The sequence below is a fragment of the Rattus norvegicus genome, chromosome 13 (genome assembly GCF_036323735.1).
Source record: "Rattus norvegicus strain BN/NHsdMcwi chromosome 13, GRCr8, whole genome shotgun sequence".
In the NCBI taxonomy this organism is placed as follows: Eukaryota; Metazoa; Chordata; class Mammalia; order Rodentia; family Muridae; genus Rattus; species Rattus norvegicus.
Window position 1 is genome coordinate 72,233,936 of NC_086031.1, and position 22,978 is coordinate 72,256,913.

Here is a 22,978-nt window from a genome sequence, read left to right on the forward strand (position 1 = left end):
CAGAGGATAAATAAGTCTTGAGCTTTTCAATCAAGAAAGATGAACAATGTTTATAATAACAACAATAACAAAAGCAGAGATTAAAAAATTATTTTCTACCTGTCTGGCACTAACTCAATCTCTTCTGTGCATTATCTGACTTATCTCCATGGAAACGTGTGTTTCTATTTTTGTTTTACAGATTTACAGGTTGGGCAGTTAGATTTAGGTGTGGGGCTTGAGTCTGGGTAGCGTGAGCCGGAGCAGGCTTCTGGGAGCCTCACCACACTGAGAGACAGATGAGAGTCAGTGAGGGAGTGAGGGAGCGGTGGGGGTGACTGCCGGTGATGGATGAGGCGCTGGGTATCGAGATACCTTTATTCATATTTGACTCAGGTATTGTTTCTGGGATTTAATAATCCTGCCAACCTTGATATAAGGTCTCAAGTTCTTGTTCATAAATTATATTTTTGAGTCAGGCAGAGTCTTGAGTCAACCGACAATTCCAAACCAGTCACTTCTTTTAAAAACAAATTAAAAAGAATTATGAAATAGTTAAAGCAAGCTGAAGAACTATTTTAATGCCATCTTCTCACTTGCTTTGAATCTGAGGCCGAATTCCCAAAATATGAGGATTAAATTTGCCTTCTCTATCCAATAAGCTTACATGGGGTGTTGGGGTGATAAAGATATTTGCTACATGGAGGTAGAATTAGCCCATTAGCGACTTTCTGCCAGATATCATTTTTATTTTCTATCAAAGAACCTAGTAATAGCAGTTCTAACCCTCAACTATAAGTTGAATTAAACAAGCAAAGCTATGTGTGTGCTTTGAAGTTTGCAACTTTAACCCACCTTACCAATTTATCCTGTGAGAGCGCCTGATCGTTAACAAGCAGTCTCTGCCTTAGGTTCTCAGGCTAGCTCCCGCGTGCACCGGCTGGAGCTCAGTAGTAGTTGATCACTTGAGTACACAGATGAGCCGTAGGTAATCCCTCTTCTACATCCCCAGACTGAGGATGCTGTGACCTTCACCATCTCTAGCTTAGGCTTTCCAAGGTTCTCCAGGAGTCCTTTCCATTCCAGAAACCTGATGGGGTGAGGCACTTGAGGAGTGAGTGTGATGGATTTATGGGGTGACACTGCCATTCCCATGCCACAGCCCTGGACTCAGGCAAGCTCACAGGCAGTGTGGGGGGCAAATGTCCAGCTTGGTGCCTAGGAAGGGAAATTTTGCCTCTGCTGCATCTGTTAAGAAGGGCACTGTCCTTTAGTAGGGCTGCAAAAATACATTTATTTTTTCCTACTTGTACCTTGAGACTCCATCTCTGGGATGAACTCATTTCCTCACATTTGGTAGATAGGTTTTTAAAGTATTCTGTAACTTAGACCGAAGGGATGAGACTACTTGGTGGCCATGTTTGAGGAAAAGCTAATGCAATGTCCTCATGGGTGATGGCTGGAGGAGTGGACAGCGCAGAGAACAGCAGCACGCTGAGGGGAGCCCATGCTCCCATCCTTCCTTCTTCATTTTCTACGTTTCTCTGGGATTTTCTATGGCTTGGGATACAGAAATGCCTATGTATGGAAACTGGTTGTTTTACTTGGTAAAATGGTCAAGGTACTTTGAATGCCGTGTTTTGCTTCTCAGGAGGCCTTGGAATGGGCTATGAAGAACCACTTGTGGGGCCATGCCTTGTTCCTAGCCAGTAAGATGGATCCAAGGACCTACAACTGGGTCATGAGTGGGTGAGTCTAGCTTACGAAGACCAGAAGAGTAGATAAACCTCTCTTGCAAAGGCAATGTGTGTGTGTGTGTGTGTGTGTGTGTGTGTGTGTAGGTGTGTATGTTTGTGTAGGTGTGTGAGTGTGTGTGTGTAGGTGTGTGAGTGTGTGTATGTGTGTGTGTAGGTGTGTGAGTGTGTGTATGTTTGTGTATGTGTGTGAGTGTGTGTGTAGGTGTGTGAGTGTGTATGTGTGTGTGTATGTGTGTGAGTGTGTGTGTAGGTGTGTGAGTGTGTGTAGGTGTGTGTGAGTGTGTGAGTGTGTGTATGTGTGTGTAGGTGTGTGTGTGTAGGTGTGTGTGTATGTGTGTGTGTATGTGTGTGAGTGTGTGTGTATGTGTGTGTGTGTATGTGTGTGTAGGTGTGTGAGTGTGTGTGTATGTGTGTGTAGGTGTGTGAGTGTGTGTGTATGTGTGTGAGTGTATATGTGTGTGTGTGAGTGTATATGTGTGTGTAGGTGTGTGAGTGTATGAGTGTATATGTGTGTGTGTGTGTGTGTGTGTGTATGTAGGGGAGAAGTGAAAATGCATTGAGAACACACAGTTGCCCATGTTCTCTTTATTGAGATGGGTATAGCATTCTCGATTCCTCTCCCCTCCTTCCTCTCATCCCCTCTCCTCCTTCCTCTCCCCTTCTCTCCTATTTTCTTCCTTCTTATTCTCCTTGTCCTTGGCGTACTGAGTACTGGGATTATAAACATGTTCAGCTCTCAAGGTTCTTCATTTGAAAACATTTCTTTCTTTCTTTATTTACTTACTTATTTATTGTGTATGTCTCTCTGCCTGTGTGTATGCATGTGTCATAGAGTGGTCCGTGAAGGCCAGAGGACAATTTGTGGGAGTCAGTTCTCTTCTTCCTTCCTATAGATCCAGGGCACCTAAACTTGGCAGCAAATGGCTTTACCTGCTATGCAATCTTACGGTCCCTAGATTATTATAATTTAGGCAAAGAAGCATTCTTTCAGCTCATTTAAATGGAATGAAACAGTTGGGCAATACTTCCCAGGACCAGAGTTTCCTAGAATTGAGAATATTCTACAGTGTAGGTGTCCTCTGTGGGAGGGGATGGTTTAGACGGTTCTATTAGTGAAGGAAGAATGAGTAGTTGCTTAAGTGTAGCTGAGGGAGCCTGAAGGCTAAGTAAGGGATTTTGATTTAGGAAAGTGTTCAGGGCTTGACCTTGCAATGAGCCTGGGGCTACTGAGAGGCCAACAAGGACATGATCTGGTAGAACCATGAGCTGTGGTAGAAGAGGCATTGATTGGGAATGTTGGTAGATGTATACTTAGTAAGGACTCACACTGGACAGTGAACCAAGAGCCATGGCAGACCAGGGAGGATGACCAAGTCAGAATGAGATAGGGAGAGAAGCAAGGCACATGACCAGTAGCCTGGAGTAAGTGGGGTGAAAGATAGCGGTGGGGAACCAATGTGAAGAGGAGGTGTTGGGTCTAGATGGACACTGTAGAAGAGTCTCCATATGAGTCCTCTACACTCTTGTCCACGTCAGAGCTGACAGGCGTGAGGTGGAGGTCTCCTGTGGGAGCATGATTGGGTCAGAGTGTGAGAAAGACGCTGTGTGTGTGTGTTTATCTTTTAGGGCTCACAGATGTTCCAGAGGCAACTCTCTCAGCTTAACTCAGGTTGAATTGGCCCTGAGTCCTGTTGGGCCGTTGGATAAGGAGCCATACTCTCTGCTTTAAGTTCTGTCTGTGTTCCTATTGGCTGCCACGCTCTCTGTGGTGTGTTCTTCATGATGGTCTCAGTGAGACTCTGTATTACTTCAGCTCCATCTTCCCAGGGACAAGCAATTCGGTCTTCCAACCATTGTGGCCCTGGACTGGAGTGGTGGGCATGCTGCTGTCTGTGATTCTGAGTGTGCAGAGCTCCCATGGCAAGGGTGCTATTAAGCAAAAGATGGTGATCTGAGGGACGATTTTCCCTTTGGGTTTTGGAAATGAACTTCCCACATCCCTGCTACATCTCTGCTACAGATTTTTGCCTTGGGCCATTGATTTTTGATGGGGCTCAGTGAATTGTGAAAAATATCTCTTACTGAGTATGCTTAAATCTCGAATCAGCTATAGAGCTTATTATATCCTTGTTAAGCATATCCCATAGTTTGTCATCAGCAGGATCACTTCTGGTCCCTCTTCCATGCCTCCTTGGTTATTGAAAATGACTGTTTAGTGCTTGTGAGTCAAAGCTCTACAGACCCAGCTTGAGATGAGCCAGAAAAATGATGCTTGGTGGATGGATTTGGTGAGGAGGAACTGAAGGAAGCTGGGAAGGAGGGACCCATAAAGAAGAGCTTCTAGGTTTACTGCTGGGCTACGCAGACAACCTGGAGATGTGGGTAGACAGCTCACCAACAGAAGGCATTTAGAAGGGACTACCCAAGAATTAAGGCATTAGGGCAAAAATACAGAAAAATACCCTTGACCAGCGAAGTCTGCTCAGGGTGTGTGATTCAGTCAAGATGCAGCTGATCTTCCCCCAAAGGCCATGAAGGCACAATAGAGCAGAGAGAAGCCTTGTTTCAAAACAGAAGCTCCTCTCAAGTGGAGTATTCAAGGCCTGTGTGCTGCTGACGGGTCTCCTCTGGGCTTGATCTCCACTGACTCTTCCTTTCTTCTCACAGCTTCACCACTACGCTGGCGCTCAATGACCCTCTGCAGACCCTCTTCCAGCTCATGTCAGGAAGGATTCCACAAGCAGCCACGGTACTCTCCGTCACAGGCTTCCTTCTTTACCACAGATTCCTAAGGGTTGGGAGTAGGGTGTTGGGGACTGCTTGGGAAAGTAGCGACACCTTTCAAGAGGAAGCATGAATGATAGTTATTAATTATCTACAATGTGCTTGGCCCACATATGATTTGATACACAGTATTTTATTTCATGAATGGAGATGAGAGTTATTATCCCTGCTTTGCAGACACAGAAACGGAGGTGCCAAGATGCACAATGGCTCAGTGTGGAGTAAGGTCATGACTGGCTCGGGTCTGTCTGGCTCCAAAGACCTTGCCTCTCCCACAGTGCCTGGTTGACAAGAGCTGTTGTTTCTCAGACTTCTCACAGCTGGGCTGCCCTTCTGCTCCTGGAGGGAAGTGTACCCATTGTACATCAGTCTCCAGAGCTGGACACATTAGGCTTTGTGCTTTTGGAGTTGAATATGGCTGAGGAAAACTTGAGAGCTTCTCTACTAGAACAGACCTTATCTTTTTGCTCAAATGTATTCTTTTTTTCCCCAATAGCTTTACTAGGGTTGGTTTTTTGTTTGTTTTTCTGGGAGTACAGAATAGCTTACCTTTTGAATGTACGCATTCATATCTTAGAATTCAGGAACACTTTCTTGGATTATATTTTCCAGTATTTATTTTGGTTTCATTTCTAGGAGTTCAATGAATATGTATATTTCATACATATAAACTATAGGTAAACATGTGAATTATAGAAATATAGGTATCTTGCTTTTGAGATCCATGCTGGCGTCAAACTCAGTATGTAGCTAAGGATAATCTTGAACTCCTGTCTTCCTGTTGGCATCTCCCGGCCGGTGTTAGGATTCCAAGCATGTGCCACCATACCCAGCCTTTCCTTTTTCCTTAAATTAAAAATATTCTTGCTCTTTTCCACCTCATTCTTTTCTCTGCCCACTCCTGTCTTTCCTTTTCTTGCCCCAGTCTCTGTCCTTCACGGTCTTTCTCCCAGGGTCTCTGGCTCTTGTGGTCTAACACTTCTGTCTTTGTTTCTTTAATGTTTCCCCCATTCTTTTCCTAAGCTCTGCAGGTCACATTTGTCTCTTCCTGTTCGGTGCCATCTCTTTCCTGAGCTCCTTTATGTTCAGTCTATGTTCTTGCCTCACAGAAGTACTGCTTCATTATCCCTGTTCCCGCTCAATGCATCTCCATTCAATCTCTGTTGACTTTTGTCAGCTGTAGCTTATATTTAAAGCTTGGGCTTTTGCTAGCAACTGGTTTTAATGAAAACGAATGTCTCATTTCCCCCCCTTTTGACCCTCCTCTTACTGTAGATAATTCTAAGAAAAGCAAAGCAAAGAGAAATGATGCCTTCTGTCCCCCATCATTAAACCAGTTGGAAGACAGGGTATGCTTCACAATTCAGCTGAATGGAAGCTTCAGCACTGCAATGAAGCTGCGTCATGTCACGAAGCACCTAATGGAGGAAGTGATATAATCAGCCTGCGGTCCATTGGACCTCAGTGACGAGGCAGTGTTAGCTAATTTCCCCTGCTCTGCGATGAGAGACCAAGGCTCTGCAGGCAATGTGCCAGTATTTGATCCTAGAGTGTGAGAACTCTCACACTGAATACAAGGCCACCCTTCTTCTACACGGGTAGTGTCACGGAAGAAGCAACAGATGTGGGTTTCCTTCCATGTCTAGGTTTGACGTTGCTCATTACTGCTGGGCAGACTTGGCTGCTACTTAATGATAGTTTTTCTCTTTGTGGAGATTTTGATGACCAGCCAATAGAATTATGGGAGAGAATATCTGAACCCACCAGCCCCCATGCTTGCATTTCTATCCCATCAGGAAAATTAGTTAATGAATTCTCTCTCTCTGACTTTGACTGTCTCTCTGCTGTCCCTGTCTGTCATGTCTGTCTGTCATGTCTATCTGCCTGCCTCTGTCTCTGTCTCTGTCTCTGTCTCTGTCTCTCTCTCTCTCTTTCTCTCTCTCTTTCTCTCTCCCTCTGTCCCTCTCTCTTTCTCAATTAGTTTTACACTTGAGACTACCCTTGTCTTTCTCCAAACCAGAGAGGAAACAGAGGACGACTTCCAAGATTATTTCCTTTTTGTAGAAAAGCTTCCCCTTCTGTTACATTTTTGAAGATCCGGCAAGAAGAGGCTTATGTGTTTAAGTGAGAGCAGCAACGTCCTTGTGGTTTGCTGCTGTTGGCAGAAGAAATGGTTAGCCTAGGGTGTGGCTCGAGATCTAAGCTGTTGTCATAAAATAAAGTGAGACCACCATTACTCTGATGACTTCTTATGACCACCTTATGATATCTCTGTATCTATATCTGTATCTATATCATCTCTATCTCTATCTATCTATATCTCTATCTATATCATCTATATCTATCTATATCTGTATCTATATACCATACGTGTGTTGTTGAGATAGATAGGGAGCAAATATCACATGGAGTCAGATAAAGCATCACTTGTTCCTTGTGATGATTATAAACATTCAATAATTATAAGTAGTTGGGAAATCTAAGTGTTAGCAATTACCGTCAATTTCATTCTCTCTCTGTGTAACAGGATTGATGTAGACTGTTTGCAAATTACCTTTCCTCTTCCGAGGTTGTGCTGTGTTCATCTGTAAGTGTGTACGCACAAATGTGTGTTCATGCCTATTGGGAAATTTGTAAAGTGCAAACCAAGTGTGAAGAACTGTGCTGTGTGCTTCATATAATGGTCTCATTTTATTGTCATGGGGAATCTTCTCAGGTAGAAATGATGCTTTCTAGTCTAGAGACAAAAAAACCAAGGTTCAGGGAAATTAAAGACTTGCTCGAGTTCACACCGCTACTATGAGGCAGGACTTGGGTGGAGTAACTTAAAACCTCCGAAGAAAAAGACATTAAAAGTGGGAATATGTTCCACGCTCATGGATTAATAGAACTAGTGTCAGGAAAATAACCAATTTACCAAAAGCTGTTTACATTTTAATTCAATCCACATCAAAATCCCCACCTCATTCTTGGCAAAAATAGAAAACACTATCCTAAAATTCATGTGGAAACACAAAAGACCCCAGATAGGCAAAACGATCTGAGCATAAAAACAATGTTGAAGGGATCATCTTTCCAGATATTAAGGTATGTTGCAGAGTCACAGTAGTACAAAGAATATGGTACTGGCTCAAAAGCAGACATGTAGGACAATGGAACAAGATCAAAGACCCACACACGAGCACAGGAAACCACAGTTATTAATCTTGACACAAATTCCAAAAACATAAGCCCGAGAAAAGGAAGCATTGTCAACAAATGGTGCTGGGAAAACTGGATGTCCACATGCAGAGGAATGAAACTGGGCCAGCATCTAACTCCTTACACAAAAACTAACTCCACACTAACTAACAAACTAACTTCTAAGACAGGTGAAATCTGAACACGAGGAAAGAGCCATGTGTCTGGGTTGCTTTGAAATTCTACAGATCTGATGACTTTCTCTTGCTGCCTGGTGGGGTCCACGGCCACTGCATTTGAAAGCTGGCTTGATCATCTCGTTCCTTAAGTAGTAATAGGAAGTAATTTTACAGCATCGCTGTGAAGGTTGCCATGTATGGAAGGGCCAGGAAGCACTAGCTACTTGTAAGATCCTGTGAGCAACCAGAGCCCCTGACCTTTGTGCCGGGTTAGCCTGGGCAAGGATGATCGATCTTTCATTTTCCCTTTCTCGCTAAAACACCAGAGTTGTTTTGCAGTGTTGGGAGGGGGCAGCAGGATATGGGGAGGAGGTTGTCTCTAGATGTTTGAAGTGAAGGCACAGGGACGAAACTGCAAAATTAGTAAGATAATAATGCCATCTTTTAAAAAAAATCACCTTTATAACTAGTATGTATCTGTGTGTGATGTACATGTGTGTATGGGTTTGTATGTGTCTGTGTGCTTTTGTGTATGTGTTTCTGTATGTATAAGTATGTTTGTGTCTGGGTATGTGTATCTGTGTGTCTGTGTGTGTCTCTGTGTGTCTGTCTGTGTGTATGTGTGTGTTTATGTATATATGGGTATATGTGTGTGTCTGTGTTTTTTATATGTGTGCTTGTATGTCTGTGTGTATGTTTTTGCGTCTCTGTGTATATGTGTCTTTGTGTCTATGTTTCTACGTCTCTGTGTGTGAGTGTGTGTATGTATTTTTGTGTGTCTCTGTATGTGCAGGTGACTCTGTGTGTACTTGTATGTGCATGTATGTGTATGTTTACATTATTTTCCTTCTTTTTAGTTTTATTTTGAGACAGGGTCTTACTCTGGGCCAAGCAGGTCCCAAACTCCTGATGCTCTCTTAGCCTCCTGAGTGCTAGGTTTGCAGGTGTGGGCCACCAACTTGTTCTGTGCCACACACCTGCTGCTTCAGGCAGAGTGAACTCAGAATCAGTGAGTAATGGCCTCACACACAGTGGATAATAGCACCAATAGCATAACATACATTCCCTGAACTCCATACCAACCTATAAACAGCAGCCTTCTTAACTATACCCTGGGCTGTGCTAAATGGTTCTGTAATTCCTCATTATTTTTCAGTGTTGTGGAGACAAACAGTGGGGAGACTGGCGGCCCCATTTGGCTGTGATCCTGTCAAATCAGGCCGGAGACGCAGAGTTGTACCAGCGAGCGATTGTCAGCATGGGGGACACCCTGGGTAAGCAGAAATCAGCTCATGCCTTCCCTAGGGCAACTTTCCATGACTGACCCGTTAGTCTAGTGTTTCCTAGTGTTTCTCAACCTTCCTAATGCTGGGACCATTTGATTCAGTTCCTCATGCTGTAGTGACCCCCCCCCCTTACCATAAAATGATTTAGTTGTTACTTCATAACTATATTTTGACACTGTTAGCCTCCTGGTTAAGAAACTCCAGGGAAAGGCACATGGATCTTGCAACTCCGGTTTCCCAGAGTTCCCTTTGCTGTCTTTGTTTGCTTTTCCACATCTATTTCCCAGAATTCCCTCTGGGAGTGTTGTGTTTCCATTGCTGTCTAGCTTCCTCTTCATTTTCTACTTACGGGTGAGACTCCTGTACCTAGAGCTAACACAGGGGCAAGCCACTTCCTGTTGCCTCGGGGCCTTCAGTGGCTGTAGACCATCAGATGGGAAATGCCATTTTTGCCTAAGCCACCTTGGTGACTCTCCGTCTTTATTTCTATGATCTGTCTGGGAAGAGGGCCTTACCAGTATGTAACGGCTGTAGGGCTATCCAGATCGCTACTCCACAAGTGTGGTCTGGGCATATGAAGTAGACATATGTGTAGGGTTGTGACGAGGGATGGCACCCAGCTGCCTGCCTGAGAGGGAATCCATGTTTATTTAGCATCAGACTCTGTGCTCGGTACGTCACCCACTGTATTAGCTGTGCTGTGACAAAATGGCCGACAAAACCAACTTAAGCAATGGGGGTTTCTTTGGTTCACAGGTACAGGAAACACAGTCTATCAGGGTAGGAGGGTGAGATGTGACCAGAAGCCTGGTATTCACTGTCAGGAAGCAGAGATACGTGATGGGGCTCAGCTTGTTCCCTCCTTCCCTGTCTTTTCATTCACTCTTAGATCCTACCCCAGAGGATAGTGCCTCCCACACTCCAAAAGAGTCTTCCCAATTCAGTTAAACCTCTCTGGAAACACCCCGAAGCCACACCCAGCCCAGCGGTATTTCCTAAGATACTCTATTCAAGTTCACAATGAAAATTAACGGTCACACCCACTTAATTCAAGTTTAAGGTAGTGGAAAATGTTTGGAGAACACTTAAAAACCAGGAACAATTTGGTAATTGATGCAATTTTTTCATGAGCCCAGGAAAAGCCTTCAATTATCCAACCGCAGTAGAGGAAGCAGCCACACCCCACGAGGATGTTTGAAATCCATTTGTGATGTCCCCCTTTACTTAGGTACAGGGGTCTCTTCTGCTTCTCAGCCTCAGGAAGGACGGTGACTTTTAGAAAATCCCCAATGAAAAGCCCACCAGGGGGATGTGCAATAGCTCACAGTATCCTGGTTGAGGCTGGTTAGAACTAAACTGCGGTATCTGAGGTCAAAAAAGCTGATGCGGGGGAGGGAGACGGAGGTACCATGAGAATTCCCCTGGCTTATTCTCACGAGGTTTCTGCTCTTTGACCCTGGGGTCCACTATTTATCTGCTCTACTCAGACGGTGGGTCCCACAGGCTGTGTTTCACGTCTGGGCTCTTGTTCTCCTCCTGCAGCTGGAAAAGGGCTTGTGGAGGCATCTCACTTCTGCTACCTCATGGCTCACGTGCCCTTCGGCCACTATACGGTGAAGACAGACCATCTGGCCTTGGTGGGCAGTAACCACAGGTATGCCACATCTGCAAAGATGATTTCCATGGGTTGCTTTAGCCCTTGCTGGGAGCCACCACTGGCTCCTCCTCTGCATTGGTCTAGGCAAGGTGAACAGAGGGTGCCACATCACGCCACCAGAGGGCCTTTGGTGCTGTAGGTGCCTTTGGTATGCACTGCACTCTTCTGGCCACTGGGTGGCAGCCTAGCTCCACAACCAGAAATGACAGAAAAAAAACAAAAAGAGGAAGTTTGCAAATACTATATTTTGGGCGGCCCTGAGTTTATTCTAGAAGCCTACTTTTTGGGCCCTTCATACTACCTCAATATAAGCTCCTCGGAACCTTCAACATTGGTCACTTGTTTTCTGGTAGTCACATCCCCCCCCCCCCCCCCAAGAACCCCAGAACCCCGGAGGAGTGAACTGAAGCAGATAAGCTTGCCCTGGGTGATCCTCACTGTTCTGAATCTTTCTATGCTTTTCTCCTTAATAGTTATGATTTCTGAGCAGTCACGATATTGTGCTCCTAGAATTCCAGCAGCCAAGAGGGATAGATAGGAGGATTGTAGCAAGATCAGTGCTAGCCTGGGCAGCACATTGAATTCTAGGCTAGCCCGCCACCCAGTAGCCAGTCAGCCAGCCAGCCAGTCAGCCAACCAGCCAGCCATGGCTACTGACATGTTTCAATAGAGAGAAAGAAAACATTTCTGAGATGCAGAGCTCCAGGGCCTTTGCACTGTTTGCTTTGTTACAGATTTGCCTTATAAAAAGGTAAATGCACCAGGGGAAGCCAGGTATAGAGGGATTGAAAGCCTTGTCTAAGGTAGCATCTCAGGTGTACCATCAGGATGGACTTGGAATCTAGATGGTAAGGTTGCAGGAGCCAAAGTTGTAGCTGATGTCCCCAGCCCTCTGCCACTGTAGCTATATGGGAGTTCATGGACTCTTCTCTTGAGAGCCTGGGCTCAGACAGAATAACAGTCTTCTCAAGGAAGCCTATCCAGGTCAAATATGACCATAAAGGTACCTAGGTTAATATGCCTCCTCTCCCATGTTTATGTTAGCTTCTGGAAATATTCGGGTGACTGGGATGTAGGACACTTGGTAAGCTGTGGCGGGAGACTGAGAAAGAGAGGGAGGGAGGGAGGGAGAAAGAGAGAGAGAGAGAGAGAGAGAGAGAGAGAGAGAGAGAGAGAGAGAGAGAGAGAGAGAGAGAGAAAGAGAAAGAGATCACATTCACCTGGTTTTCTTCCTCACTGACTGACTGAACTTCCTGTGGGGTCTGTCATTTCTTTCTGGCTCGATTGTCCTCCCCATTCTCTGCCAGGCCATCTGCGGTGCCCCTGGACTACACAGCTTCCAGCTTCCGAATCTTTTGCTCTTGGCAGGCTCAGGCTGCTCTGCCTTTCTTGGGGCATGCCAGGCGGGAGGGCTGAGGGCTGGAGCTAGTTTTCAGGATGTGGAAGAGGGAGAGGTGCAGTGTCTCATATTACATTAAGGGAGGCGTAGAACTTCTTCCTCACAAGCTGGCTCTTCCAGAATGGCTGGCACTTTCATTTAGTTCCCAAACCCAAGAAATGGAGGGCAAGGAGGAAGTGCATCCATCTTGGGATCACCATCTCTTTCCTCTTGCAGAGTTGCCTGCGGGCAGCATGCCCGCCTCACCTCTGCTCTTGTTATTCTCTGCTTTTAGTCAAGAGTTTTTGAAATTTGCAACAATTGAGGCTATCCAGCGGACGGAAATCTTCGAGTACTGCCAGATGCTGGGCCGCCCCAAATCCTTCATCCCGTCCTTCCAGGTAACTGACCCCGGGTGTGTGTGGGTGGGGCACCGGCGATGCTGTGTTTAGGTTGTGGGGAGCCACGTTCTTAGCCTTGTTGTTTGGCCCCTGGTACAACTGGCCAAGTCATCCCCTGCATTTGTCCTCTTCAGTGGGAGTTTGGGAAGGCTTAGGGTTTCTTTTTATGTTCCCGGAAGGTCAGAATTTTACAATATGAAAGCAAAATGGTTCAGAGGACTTTGCTGGAGGCTCTTCCCTCACTCCATAGGGAAAAATGTTGCTGCAGTTCTGCCCTCGCCCCCCTTCCCCCTTACGTTGCTTCTGTAGCCCTGGGCTCTTCTCTCCCGGCACTTCCACTCAGCTCCTCCTCAGCTCCCACAGTCATCCGGTCCCACTGACTGCTCACCTCTGACCACGCCCCTTTTCTCAAGGAGCTTCCCTCCTGCTCTGTCTTTCATCCGTTCTCTCTTTCCTCTCAGGGTTTCAGCTGTGTAGGTGGCAACCACACTGCCAGTCTCTTTTCTCTCCCCTCAGCCCCTCTGTTTGGCATCTCATTGCTACCTTATGTCCATCGTGTCTGATGCTGGCGTCGTGTCCTCCTCCAGTCTAGTCCCCCATGTGTTTTGAGACCTGGTACCCCGTGGCCTTTTCTCACGTCTCTTGCTGGTGTGGAGTGTGACGTTCAGTGGAGCCCTGCAGCAAACTGCCTTAAAACCGGGGTAGTTTGTCTCTGTGCTGAGTATTCCAGCCACGGCACAGGCTCCAAGACCCCGATCTCCCATTCACCGCTCTGGATTTTCTTTCCTTTCGTGGGCAGGTACCTTTCTTCTCCACCTTGAGTATCTTCTTCAGGCCTGAGACCTTCAATGACTGGTGTTGAGGATGCACACAGCGACGATAGCAGCACACACTCAACACAGAACACACGTAACCTTGGGAATGAATCCCTGTATTGTGGAACACATGGCCCATTTAGCCTCTCCTCTCTGAGAGCGTTGCCCTGACTAGCTGCTCCTCCACAGGGCTCCAGCGCAGGCACTTTGGTTGCTTTTCTTTCCCTTCATTATTCATCCCACCCACATGTTTTGTCGCCGCTGTTCTGGGCTGATAGTCGTAGCATGGCTATTCTTACCGACTGTTTCCCACACGGTGCCACCATGCTTCTTCAGTATCACTTCTAAGTCCTGTGGGGGTTTCCCCTTTCACAGATGGTGTAAGCACGGCTTGAAGGACTGGCCACAGGTTACCAGCTCACTTGTGCATACTGTTTGTTCTAAGTGCTTTGTGTGAATCACCCACTTTTATCTTTATAGCTTCTAGTGGAATAGGAGGCCTTGTCTGTGCTATATGGGGGAAGCTGAGGCACAAAGGGGTCCAAGTGTCTCACACCTAGCATGAGCTTGACCTCATCCTATAGCTCCTGCTCTGAAAACTCCTCCCCAGTCCTGCGTTTGTCTGCATTTTCTTCTGGGTTTCACAGCCTCTGCAAAGGGTGTGGTTCTGTATCTTCACATGAGCTCTCCCACCCTAGGGCTGCACTTCACAAGCTCAGGCTCCCTGTGAGGTGGGCTGTTGGATAAAAGGGCTGCCTGCTGCCTTTCCAATGGAGACCCAAGACCAGGAAGATGAGTGGATGCGATCCCTGAATCCTCTTCTCCATAATGCAGTTCCTGTATGTAGGCTGGATTTGGAGTTGTGCCCGCACGCAGATAAATGGCCCCAAGTGGCACAGGGCCCTTGCTGTTCGGGTGCCAGAGTGAAGGGAAACTGGCACTCAGCTGACTTCCAAGAAGTCTTATCTGCATTTCTCTCCCCGTCTCCTGCCTGGATGGACTCATCGCTGGCCCTGCTCCTCTTCACAGGTGTATAAGCTCCTTTATGCTTCCCGTCTGGCAGATTACGGCCTGGCATCCCAAGCCTTGCATTACTGTGAAGCCATTGGTGCAGCTGTCCTGAGCGAGGGAGGGAGCAGTCACCCCGTGCTATTAGCGGAGCTCATCAAGGTGAGCGTCTCAAAGAGGTCTCTGTAGGTGTTTTATCTTCAGTGTTCAGAGGAGCCATTCTAGAGAGGCTTAAAGTCCACATTTCATCCTCTTTGAACACACGGCAAAATTGGAGCTCACGGCTGTCTTTGACCACGTATGCATGCCCCGATGTGATAAGCAGAGGTCCTGTTTGCACAGAGCACAACTGGCTGGGCAGGGGGCAGTGGGGTTGGGGGACTGGAGAGCAGGCACAGCACGCTCCGCTTGAAAAGCTCTGCTCATCTCCTTTTCTGGGTACAGTTAAACTGCAAGCTACGGTGAGCTGTTCTAATTACAAGAGCGAGCCTTTGAAAATAGATTTTAGTGATTAAAACAGGAAATGATCCTTATTAAAATACTTTTAAATGCATGGAATATTTTATCACTTGTGGGAGACATTTAAAAAAGAAAACAAAAACCATACCAACCCTTAGTTTCTTGGGAAGAAACAACAATCGGCGGCCAGTTGTTCCAATTAATTGAAGGGAAAAAAAAAAACCAAAAAAACCCCTCCATTAGTTAGAGAGTAAAAGGCAGCATGCGCTTCAATTTCTGTATTGCTTTACATGAGGCCCAAGTGCTGGATTCTAGAACCAATAAAATCCGGGCTGCAAGCCCCGCCCCCGCCCCCCGCCCCGCCCCCGCCCCGCCCCTGCACACACTGCGAGTGGGTTGCTGGCCTAGGTTGAGTGATTAGAGTTTCCAGATAGGGAACATAATGACCCCTTGAAGCAGAAAGCTGCGTCAGGTTGTGGGCAATGTAGATCTGAACCCCATCCAGACCAGACACAGAATTAGTATTAACAAGGTCCCTGAGTTTTCCCCGAATTCCTATTCTAGAAGCTTCTTGCAGAGAAGGCAGCTTTGCAGGGACACAAAAGCCGAAGAGCTATATTTTTCCTCTCATATTTTGGGGTGAAATAATGCCAGAATGGGTTGCTTATTTATTTATGCTGCAATTTTGGGAGATCTGCTGAATTTGTTATTTCTCAATTATTCTTTGTTATGTGATGTTTGAGTGAATTATGGCTCCTCCTCCTTCCTTCTTATTGCCTCTCTCCCCGTTGTCTTTCCATGTGCCCGGTTCTCTCTCTTGTCTTCTCTCACTTTCTGACCCTGACCCGCCTGGAAACTCGGCTCAGCTTGCAGAGAAACTGAAGCTGTCGGATCCTCTGGTTTTAGAAAGCCGCCGTGGGGACAGGGTCCTGGAACCGGATTGGCTTGTGCAACTGCGGAGGAAGCACAAGGAACTGGAGGTGAGGCCAGTGGTACCAGGGTCACTGGGTACCCCGTGTTCCCCTTTTCATTCCCAGACATAGGATAGACATAGAGGTGCTAATTCCCACCGTGGTTGTCTCCTATTGCCTTTGAGGCATGGTATGCGTCCCTGAATGTTGGGATTCAGAACATTTTGTTCCTTGGGTCTTTGCCCTGTGCAAACATTTTCCTATGTTTGCCTAGTGCCACAGGGGGGTGCTCTTCCCAACCACTCTTGCCCACCTCCCTGTCTCTGAGGTCCCAGAGTGTTTCATGAGCATCAAAGCTCCCTCATCTCTGTTAGGAACAATGGATCACAGTGGACCTGTGTCACTTTCATGTAATGTAGGGCAATTGCTTAAAGGACTTCCGGGCCTTTCCTTTTTGTTCTGACAATTGCAAAAGCTGCTGGTCATAATCAGAAGAGTAATTGGAGCAGGGCCTCCCCCATTTTCTTTCTTCTACTCTGCTGTGAAGGCCGGACAAAGTGGATCTTTAAATGCACACCGCCTTTTCTCCCTTCCTGGAGAGCAAACTCTGAGGCCCGCAGTTTAGTTCCCTCCTTTGACTTTCACTTTGGGGAGGATGGTAACCCTCACTTTGGGGAGGATGGTGACCCTCACTTTGGGGAGGATGGTGACCCTCACTTTGGGGAGGATGGTGACCCTCACTTTGGGGAGGATGGTGACCCTCACTTTGGGGAGGATGGTGACCCTCACTTTGGGGAGGATGGTGACCCTCAGTTTGGGCAAGATGGTGACCCTCACTTTGGGGAGGATGGTGACCCTCAGTTTGGGCAAGATGGTGACCCTCACTTTGGGGAGGATGGTGACCCTTACTTTGGGGAGGATGGTGACCCTCACTTTGGGGAGGATGGTGACCCTCACTTTGGGGAGGATGATGACCCTCAGTTTGGGGAGGATGGTGACTCTCACTTTGGGGAGGATGGTGACCTTTACTTTGGGGAGGATGGTGACCCTGGCTGTTTATGTCCTGGCTCTGAATAGAGCTGAGAGATCCAGGAAACAGTGTCTCATCTGCATGATTCTGGGCACCGAGCATTCAGTGGAGGTCCTTGTGTCTGGTCATTCCCCCGAGACATTTCTTAGTGACTCAATTTTTTCACTACCTTGTCTTCTGCCCTTATTTTCCTTTATACTGTTTAAAGGGATTTTACTTTATTTTAAACAGCAAACTAGAACTGGAGACCTCAGAGATCCTGATCTGACTCCTTCAGATATTTATGGAGCCAGAGGAACAACAGGTACCCACCATAAGATCTGACTACCACTATCTGATTAAAATATTTTCAGCTATACCCGCACTTCCTTTGCCTTGGTGCCTTCTTCTTCTGGAAATCAGACCTGTTGATCCAGGCTGCCTCTTTGGATAGGCCCTTGCTGGTCTCACAGACCCTGGAAACATCCAAATGTCCATAGCATGAGGGTTCCTGCTTCACAGGTTAGAATTCCCAAACACTTGATCATTTCTCAGTTTCTTTTTACTGCTAGCTAATTGTCTCACCTGTGTGTATACTCGCTCCCAGCTAGCTATACTTCTTGAGGCCAGAGATCACACACTATTAGTATCTCTCGTGGTGTTCTAGACATTGGAGTTGTGAAGCTTTTGAGCTATCAATTGGCCATAGAGTTGAAATCAATTTTAAAGTGTTTTCCCAGCCTCCTCCCTCAGAATGCCTCCAAGTGTCTGGTCAGCAGGAATTATATTCCAAATTAACTCCATATATTTTGTCAAAGCCACCCCCTCTGGTGGTGAAGTTCAGACAAGGTACCCCCGTCTATTGCCTTGCAGCCTTTAGTACTTCCTGGATGGGCTGAGTGTAGGGAGGCTTTGGCTTCTGTTTCTTGGCTTTGTGAGAACCTGGCTGGGCGTCTCTACATCATGATGTTCTTCCAGCCCTGGCAGGAAGGCTGGCAGCTCACAACATTCCTGTGCCCTGGGGCCAAGCATTTCATATACCCACACCTTAGTTGAAGCATCAGCCAGGCCCCCTCTAGGGCAAATGAATCCTCACTCTCCCCAAGTGAAGCCATCATCTCTAAAGTGTCATTTGAGTTTAAAAAAAAAAAACAGTTAAAAACTGTAAGCCTTTAAAGTCTAACAAAGTCCCCTTAAAGGAGAAAGTGTTTATCCAAATATTAAAAGGAGTAGAGTTCAGTTGGATGTCTTTTCTGTCCTCTCCACTCACAGGAGAAGGACTCAGAGATTATCCAAGAAGTGAATGCGTAATTCTGCAGACAACAGAGAGGTGTTATATAGCTAGTCAGTACTTTGCTTGCTAGCAAATTAATGGAAGCCACATGGAACAGCCAGCCCATGGGATTGCTTTCTAGAGAAGACAAGAGCAGGAATGTATAAGAATGATTTGTCTATAACTGCTGCTTCTTCTTCATAGACACTCCCTACCGCGATCTTTATGGCCAGCAAAACTACTCAGAAGACTCTGAGTACAGCTCAGCCTTGTGGCCAACATCTGAGCAGACAAGCCTGACCAATCCCACCCCACAGCAGCCTTTCCCCCTGCAGCGAGATACCTACTCAGAGAGAGATGGCCCAGTACACATGGGGACCCCAGTGCCTCTTTACTCAGTTCCTGCAACCCACCTGACAGTGATTAGTGGCTCCAGTAGTGGCAGCGGTGTGGCAGTGACAGGGGCTCCTGGAGGAAGGGTTGGAGAGGAGATGCTGCAGAAACATCCTGCCCTTGGTAAGACCTGCCAGCCAGGCTGGGTACCTCGGAGGGTGGAGTCTTAGTGGTCAAGGAGCAGGTGAGGGTGGCACTTGGACCTGCTGGAAGACTTGGGCCTGGGACTGATGAAGGCACTTGTGGGCTGCTCTTTTAGCCTGAAGGAGCATGTTCTCTTCCAGCCCTGTCTACTGGGGCAAGCAGAGCAGGACAGACAGCACTCGGGTGGGAGAATCCCTGAGGTCTAGCTCCGCACTGCTGTGTTTCCTACACACCTAAGGAACAATCGTGGTGTTTAGCAGGCAGAACTGGATTGACTCATGTGTCACGAGTTAGCATAGATCGAGTAGGACCGAGCAAGTGGACATTGCTTTTGCTGTGACCTGCTTGTGGTATAAACTCTGGCCACTCGGGCCACTGGGCCCCCTGTTTCCCTCTCTGCAAGGTGGGTAGAAAGGGCCGAAGTCGAGGTTCTTGTCTCCATTTTTCTTTGGTGCTTCAGGAGAGAACACAGTGCCTCAAGAAGCCGTGCAGGATCCTGATGGTCTAGCAGTCATTTCCAGTCCTCAGGTGAGCAGACGAGGCAGGAGGAACGCTGGCGATGACTCGAACGGGAGTGCGTTTTGCCATCTGCTCCTGGAGTCTCAGTCACACCCAAGCTCCTCTCCGGCACTGGCAACTCCTTCCTCTGCCTCGAGCAAGCCCATCCTCCTTTCTTTCCATGTGAGACCCCAAGAGTTGGGAAGGAGACTGAGTTCTCATGTCTGCTTAGCCCCGCCTGTCCCTTCACCTGTGCCGCTGAGGGACAGAGCAGTGGAGCTGGTGCGTGGATGGGTCTCTCATCGGTGTTGGTTTAACATTCGCCTTGGTTAATGTCAGATCTCCCTGGCAGTGGTAAGAGTGTGGGCTTTATGTCTTTTTCTTCTGCTTTTCTCCTAGCTGTCTGGTCACTCTGTCTAGTTGCTGACAGACAGCACAGCCCTTAACTTGGATGCCAAGCAAGACGTTCTGCAGCTCTGCACTGGTTAAGTGATGGCATCGTGTAGTTTTCTCAAGTAGTAACAGGCTGTACAGGTCTTTTGTTTTTGTTTTTTTGTTTTTTTTGGTTCTTTTTTTGGGAGCTGGGGACCGAGCCCAGGGCCTTGCGCTTCCTAGGCAAGCGCTCTACCACTGAGCTAAATCCCCAGCCCCAGGTCTTTTGTTTTTAAATTTAGATTTATTTATTTTTATGCGTCTGTGTGTTTTGTCTGCATGTCTGCCTGTATTCTATGTGTATGCCTGGTGTCCACAGAGGCCAGAAGAAAAAAAAAACCAGATCTCCTGGAACTGGAGTTACGCATAATTGTGAGTCACTATGTGGGTGCTGGCAGCTGAACCCAGGTCTTCTAGGAGAACAGCCAGTGCTCTTAACCACTGAGCCATCTCTCCAGCCCCAGGGCCATGGATCTTTAAAAATAATGTATTTTTCTTTTGCAGAAAAAAATAGTACATTATTTTTCTAGAAAAATTAAAATGAAGAACCAAATAAATACTATGCAGAATTCCACAATAAATGTTTTGGTTATATATATATATCTATCTATCTCCAGATACTTTAAAAAATTAAAATGTGTGTTTATTTCCTACTTGTTATTTAACACCATACAAGATTTTTTTTCTGGTATTTATATTTTCTAAGAAATGGTATGACAAGATCCTTTGTGTGTCAGTACTCCTTTCCTTCCTGAGTGTCTGTCGAGCTCCTGCAGTGTGCCGGGCAGTGTCGTGGGGCTGGCTGTGCATCTGTGACTTGGTGGGGGTGACTAGAGGGGACCAGCACTGGGCACTGGGCAGGGATGGCTCAGGGCCGTGTCTCTGTGGAGGTCTTTGAGCAGAGATGAGAGGGTAACATGGAAATGAACCATGTGACAAGGGCACAGGTGTCAATGTAGAGAGAGCCCTGAGTGGACACATTTGGTTAATGGAAGGAGGTTCCTGTGTTAGGCAGCAGGATGCACAGGGGAGAGGACTTAGCAACAGGCCCTTTCTTCTCTGCCTTCTCTTTCCCAATCCCCCTCTTCTCCTACGGTGTGCTTTCACCTTTCTTTCACTATTGCACCACACAGGTGGTGGTCATCCTAGAGCACAGGCTCGTGCCTAGGTCTTGACTTACGGAGCCAGGAGAAATGCCAAGTGGAAAGCCAGGCTAGCATCCCTTCTCTGCATTTTACTAGCTGAGCGGATTTGGACCTTGTTACACTTTTTTTTTCATATTTAGAACCAGAGTATAATAATAGTATATTTCTCACTGTACTGTTGCAAGGATTCAGTGGATCATGATATAGGAAGCTCTTAGAACAGTGCCTGGTACACTGAAGATATTATACCCATACCTCCAGCCCCCAAAAAAGAAAAGAAAGAAAGAAAAAAGAAGCCTTTTCTGTATTTTGCTGTAGTGTTTTGCAAAGCTTTTATTAATTATGTTCTGTTGTGAGTATGAGATGAAAATACAATATAAGGATCACACTCACATGAGGTACCCGGTGTAGACAGACTCAAGAAGACATCACACAATGGGGCAGGGGTGGCCAGGGTCTGGAGATGGGGAGTAGAGGTAGGTGTGCTGGGACGGGTGCTGCTGCTGCTGCTGCTGCTTGCTGGACAACATTGTGTGTACTCTCAATGACATCGTGCTATAAGTGACTAAAGGGAGCTTCAGGCTGGGCATATTTTACCGTGATAAGGAAAAGTTAGTGGGAAGCGGGTGTGGGTGTATTCAGCTCCCCTATGGCATCTATGTTCTTAGGCGAGCCTGTTAGGATATAAGCTCAAAGGTTAGAGTCACTGGCTGCTAAGTTCTCCGGCATTGGAGTGTGAGGATCTCTCAGAGGTTGCTTTCAGAACCTCATCTCCAGCAGCAACTTCCATGCACCCTTCTCTAGATCTTGGCCCAGTTTCCGAGACTATGACCTAGAGAGGTTAAATGGTTGACAACCCACCTAATGTTAGGGAGAAGATGGAGAGTGGGTAGGTCCTGGCTTGTCTCCTCTCCTGTGACCAACATTTTCACGGGTAAACCTGCCTCCCTTCCCAGTATATTAAGCTCTTCTGAGGCTAGCCCTGGTTATGGGTGAGCCGTCATACGTCATATGGAAACGGGCTCTGTAACTTGTTAAACACCATGTGATTCTCTGTTGTTTTATCTCAGACACCACTGGCTCCCAGGGATCGAAGTTTTTCTGAGGATTCTGCCATTTCAGCCAAGGAGGATGAGGAGGGCACTTCTGATGGAGCAGACAAACCACCTCACCCTGACGCTTCACAGAAAGAAAAGCTGAGAGATGGGAAGAATACAAAGGTTGAAAACCTGTTCTCTATGTTTTCCCCCTTTCATCCCTGCTTCAAACAGCAGAGCAGTCCAAAGCCTTGGTCCCTCCGCACTTACCTCATGCCTGGCTGACAGCTCTCACAGCAGGTGAGAGAAACAAGTCCGCTGGCCTTAACAATTCCCTTTTCCCCTCAGAGCTCTGGATTCGGCTGGTTCAGCTGGTTTCGATCAAAGCCTGCCAGCAGTGTGTCCACCTCTGGAGATGAAGACTCTGTGGACAGTTCTGACTCAGAGGTAACCTCCACAGACGGACCGGTAACCCTTCCTGTGGACCCCAGAGGGAATCTAGTCACGACACAACCCTGGCATCATGCTCTACCTTGGGCTGAAGGAAAGGGAGGCTCTGTGCTGGGAGAGCACTGGAAATAAGTCTTTTTGTAAAGACAAAAGGCAGAGTCAGACAGGCCTTAGAAGTCAGACGTGTTGGCTCATGCCTGTAATCGCAGCATTTGGGATGCTGAGGCAGGAGGAGTGCTGTGAGTTCTAGGCCAGCCAGGGCTATACAAATTGGCTTCATTAAAAACAAAACAAAAAAGACAAAACAGCAGCTATGCCTATACACCAGAGAGAGAGAGAGAGAGAGAGAGAGAGAGAGAGAGAGAGAGAGAGAAAGAGGAAAAGGGAGAGAGGGAGAGGGGGAGAGGGGGAGGGAGAGGGAGACAGAGAGAGACAGAGAGAGAGAGGGAGAAGGAGAGGGAGAGAGAGGGAGACAGAGAGAGACAGAGAGAGAGAGGGAGAGGGAGAGAGGGAGAGACAGAGTGAGAGGGAGAGAGGGAGAGACAGAGGGAGAGGGAGAGGGAGACAGAGAGAGACAGAGAGACAGAGGGAGAGGGAGAGGGGGAGAGAGGGAGAGGGAGACAGAGAGAGACAGAGAGACAGAGTGAGAGGGAGAGAGGGAGAGACAGAGGGAGAGGGAGAGAGAGAGAGAGGGAGACAGAGAGAGACAGAGAGAGAGAGAGAGGGAGAGGGAGAGGGAGAGAGAGGGAGACAGAGAGACAGAGAGAGAGAGGGAGAGGGAGAGAGGGAGAGACAGAGTGAGA

At 47.1% G+C, this 22,978-nt stretch overlaps 1 protein-coding gene across 13 annotated transcripts in view; it reads left to right on the forward strand.

Moving 5' to 3' along the window:
- The window catches only part of Sec16b (SEC16 homolog B, endoplasmic reticulum export factor), a 53,956-nt gene that overhangs the window by 27,158 nt on the left and 3,820 nt on the right, over nucleotides 1–22,978 (forward strand). For 12 of the 13 annotated variants that reach the window (XM_063272652.1, XM_063272658.1, XM_039091144.2 and 9 more), the window contains 12 exons: nucleotides 1,631–1,728; nucleotides 4,404–4,485; nucleotides 9,036–9,153; nucleotides 10,708–10,819; nucleotides 12,496–12,601; nucleotides 14,446–14,586; nucleotides 15,750–15,863; nucleotides 17,056–17,128; nucleotides 18,281–18,592; nucleotides 19,074–19,141; nucleotides 21,759–21,908; nucleotides 22,074–22,172. In XM_063272652.1, the coding sequence (XP_063128722.1) occupies nucleotides 1,631–1,728; nucleotides 4,404–4,485; nucleotides 9,036–9,153; nucleotides 10,708–10,819; nucleotides 12,496–12,601; nucleotides 14,446–14,586; nucleotides 15,750–15,863; nucleotides 17,056–17,128; nucleotides 18,281–18,592; nucleotides 19,074–19,141; nucleotides 21,759–21,908; nucleotides 22,074–22,172 (1,473 nt within the window). Of the gene's footprint in view, nucleotides 1–1,630; nucleotides 1,729–4,403; nucleotides 4,486–9,035; nucleotides 9,154–10,707; nucleotides 10,820–12,495; nucleotides 12,602–14,445; nucleotides 14,587–15,749; nucleotides 15,864–17,055; nucleotides 17,129–18,280; nucleotides 18,593–19,073; nucleotides 19,142–21,758; nucleotides 21,909–22,073; nucleotides 22,173–22,978 lie in introns of those variants that run through there. The other variant, XM_063272660.1, reaches the window with a different exon arrangement.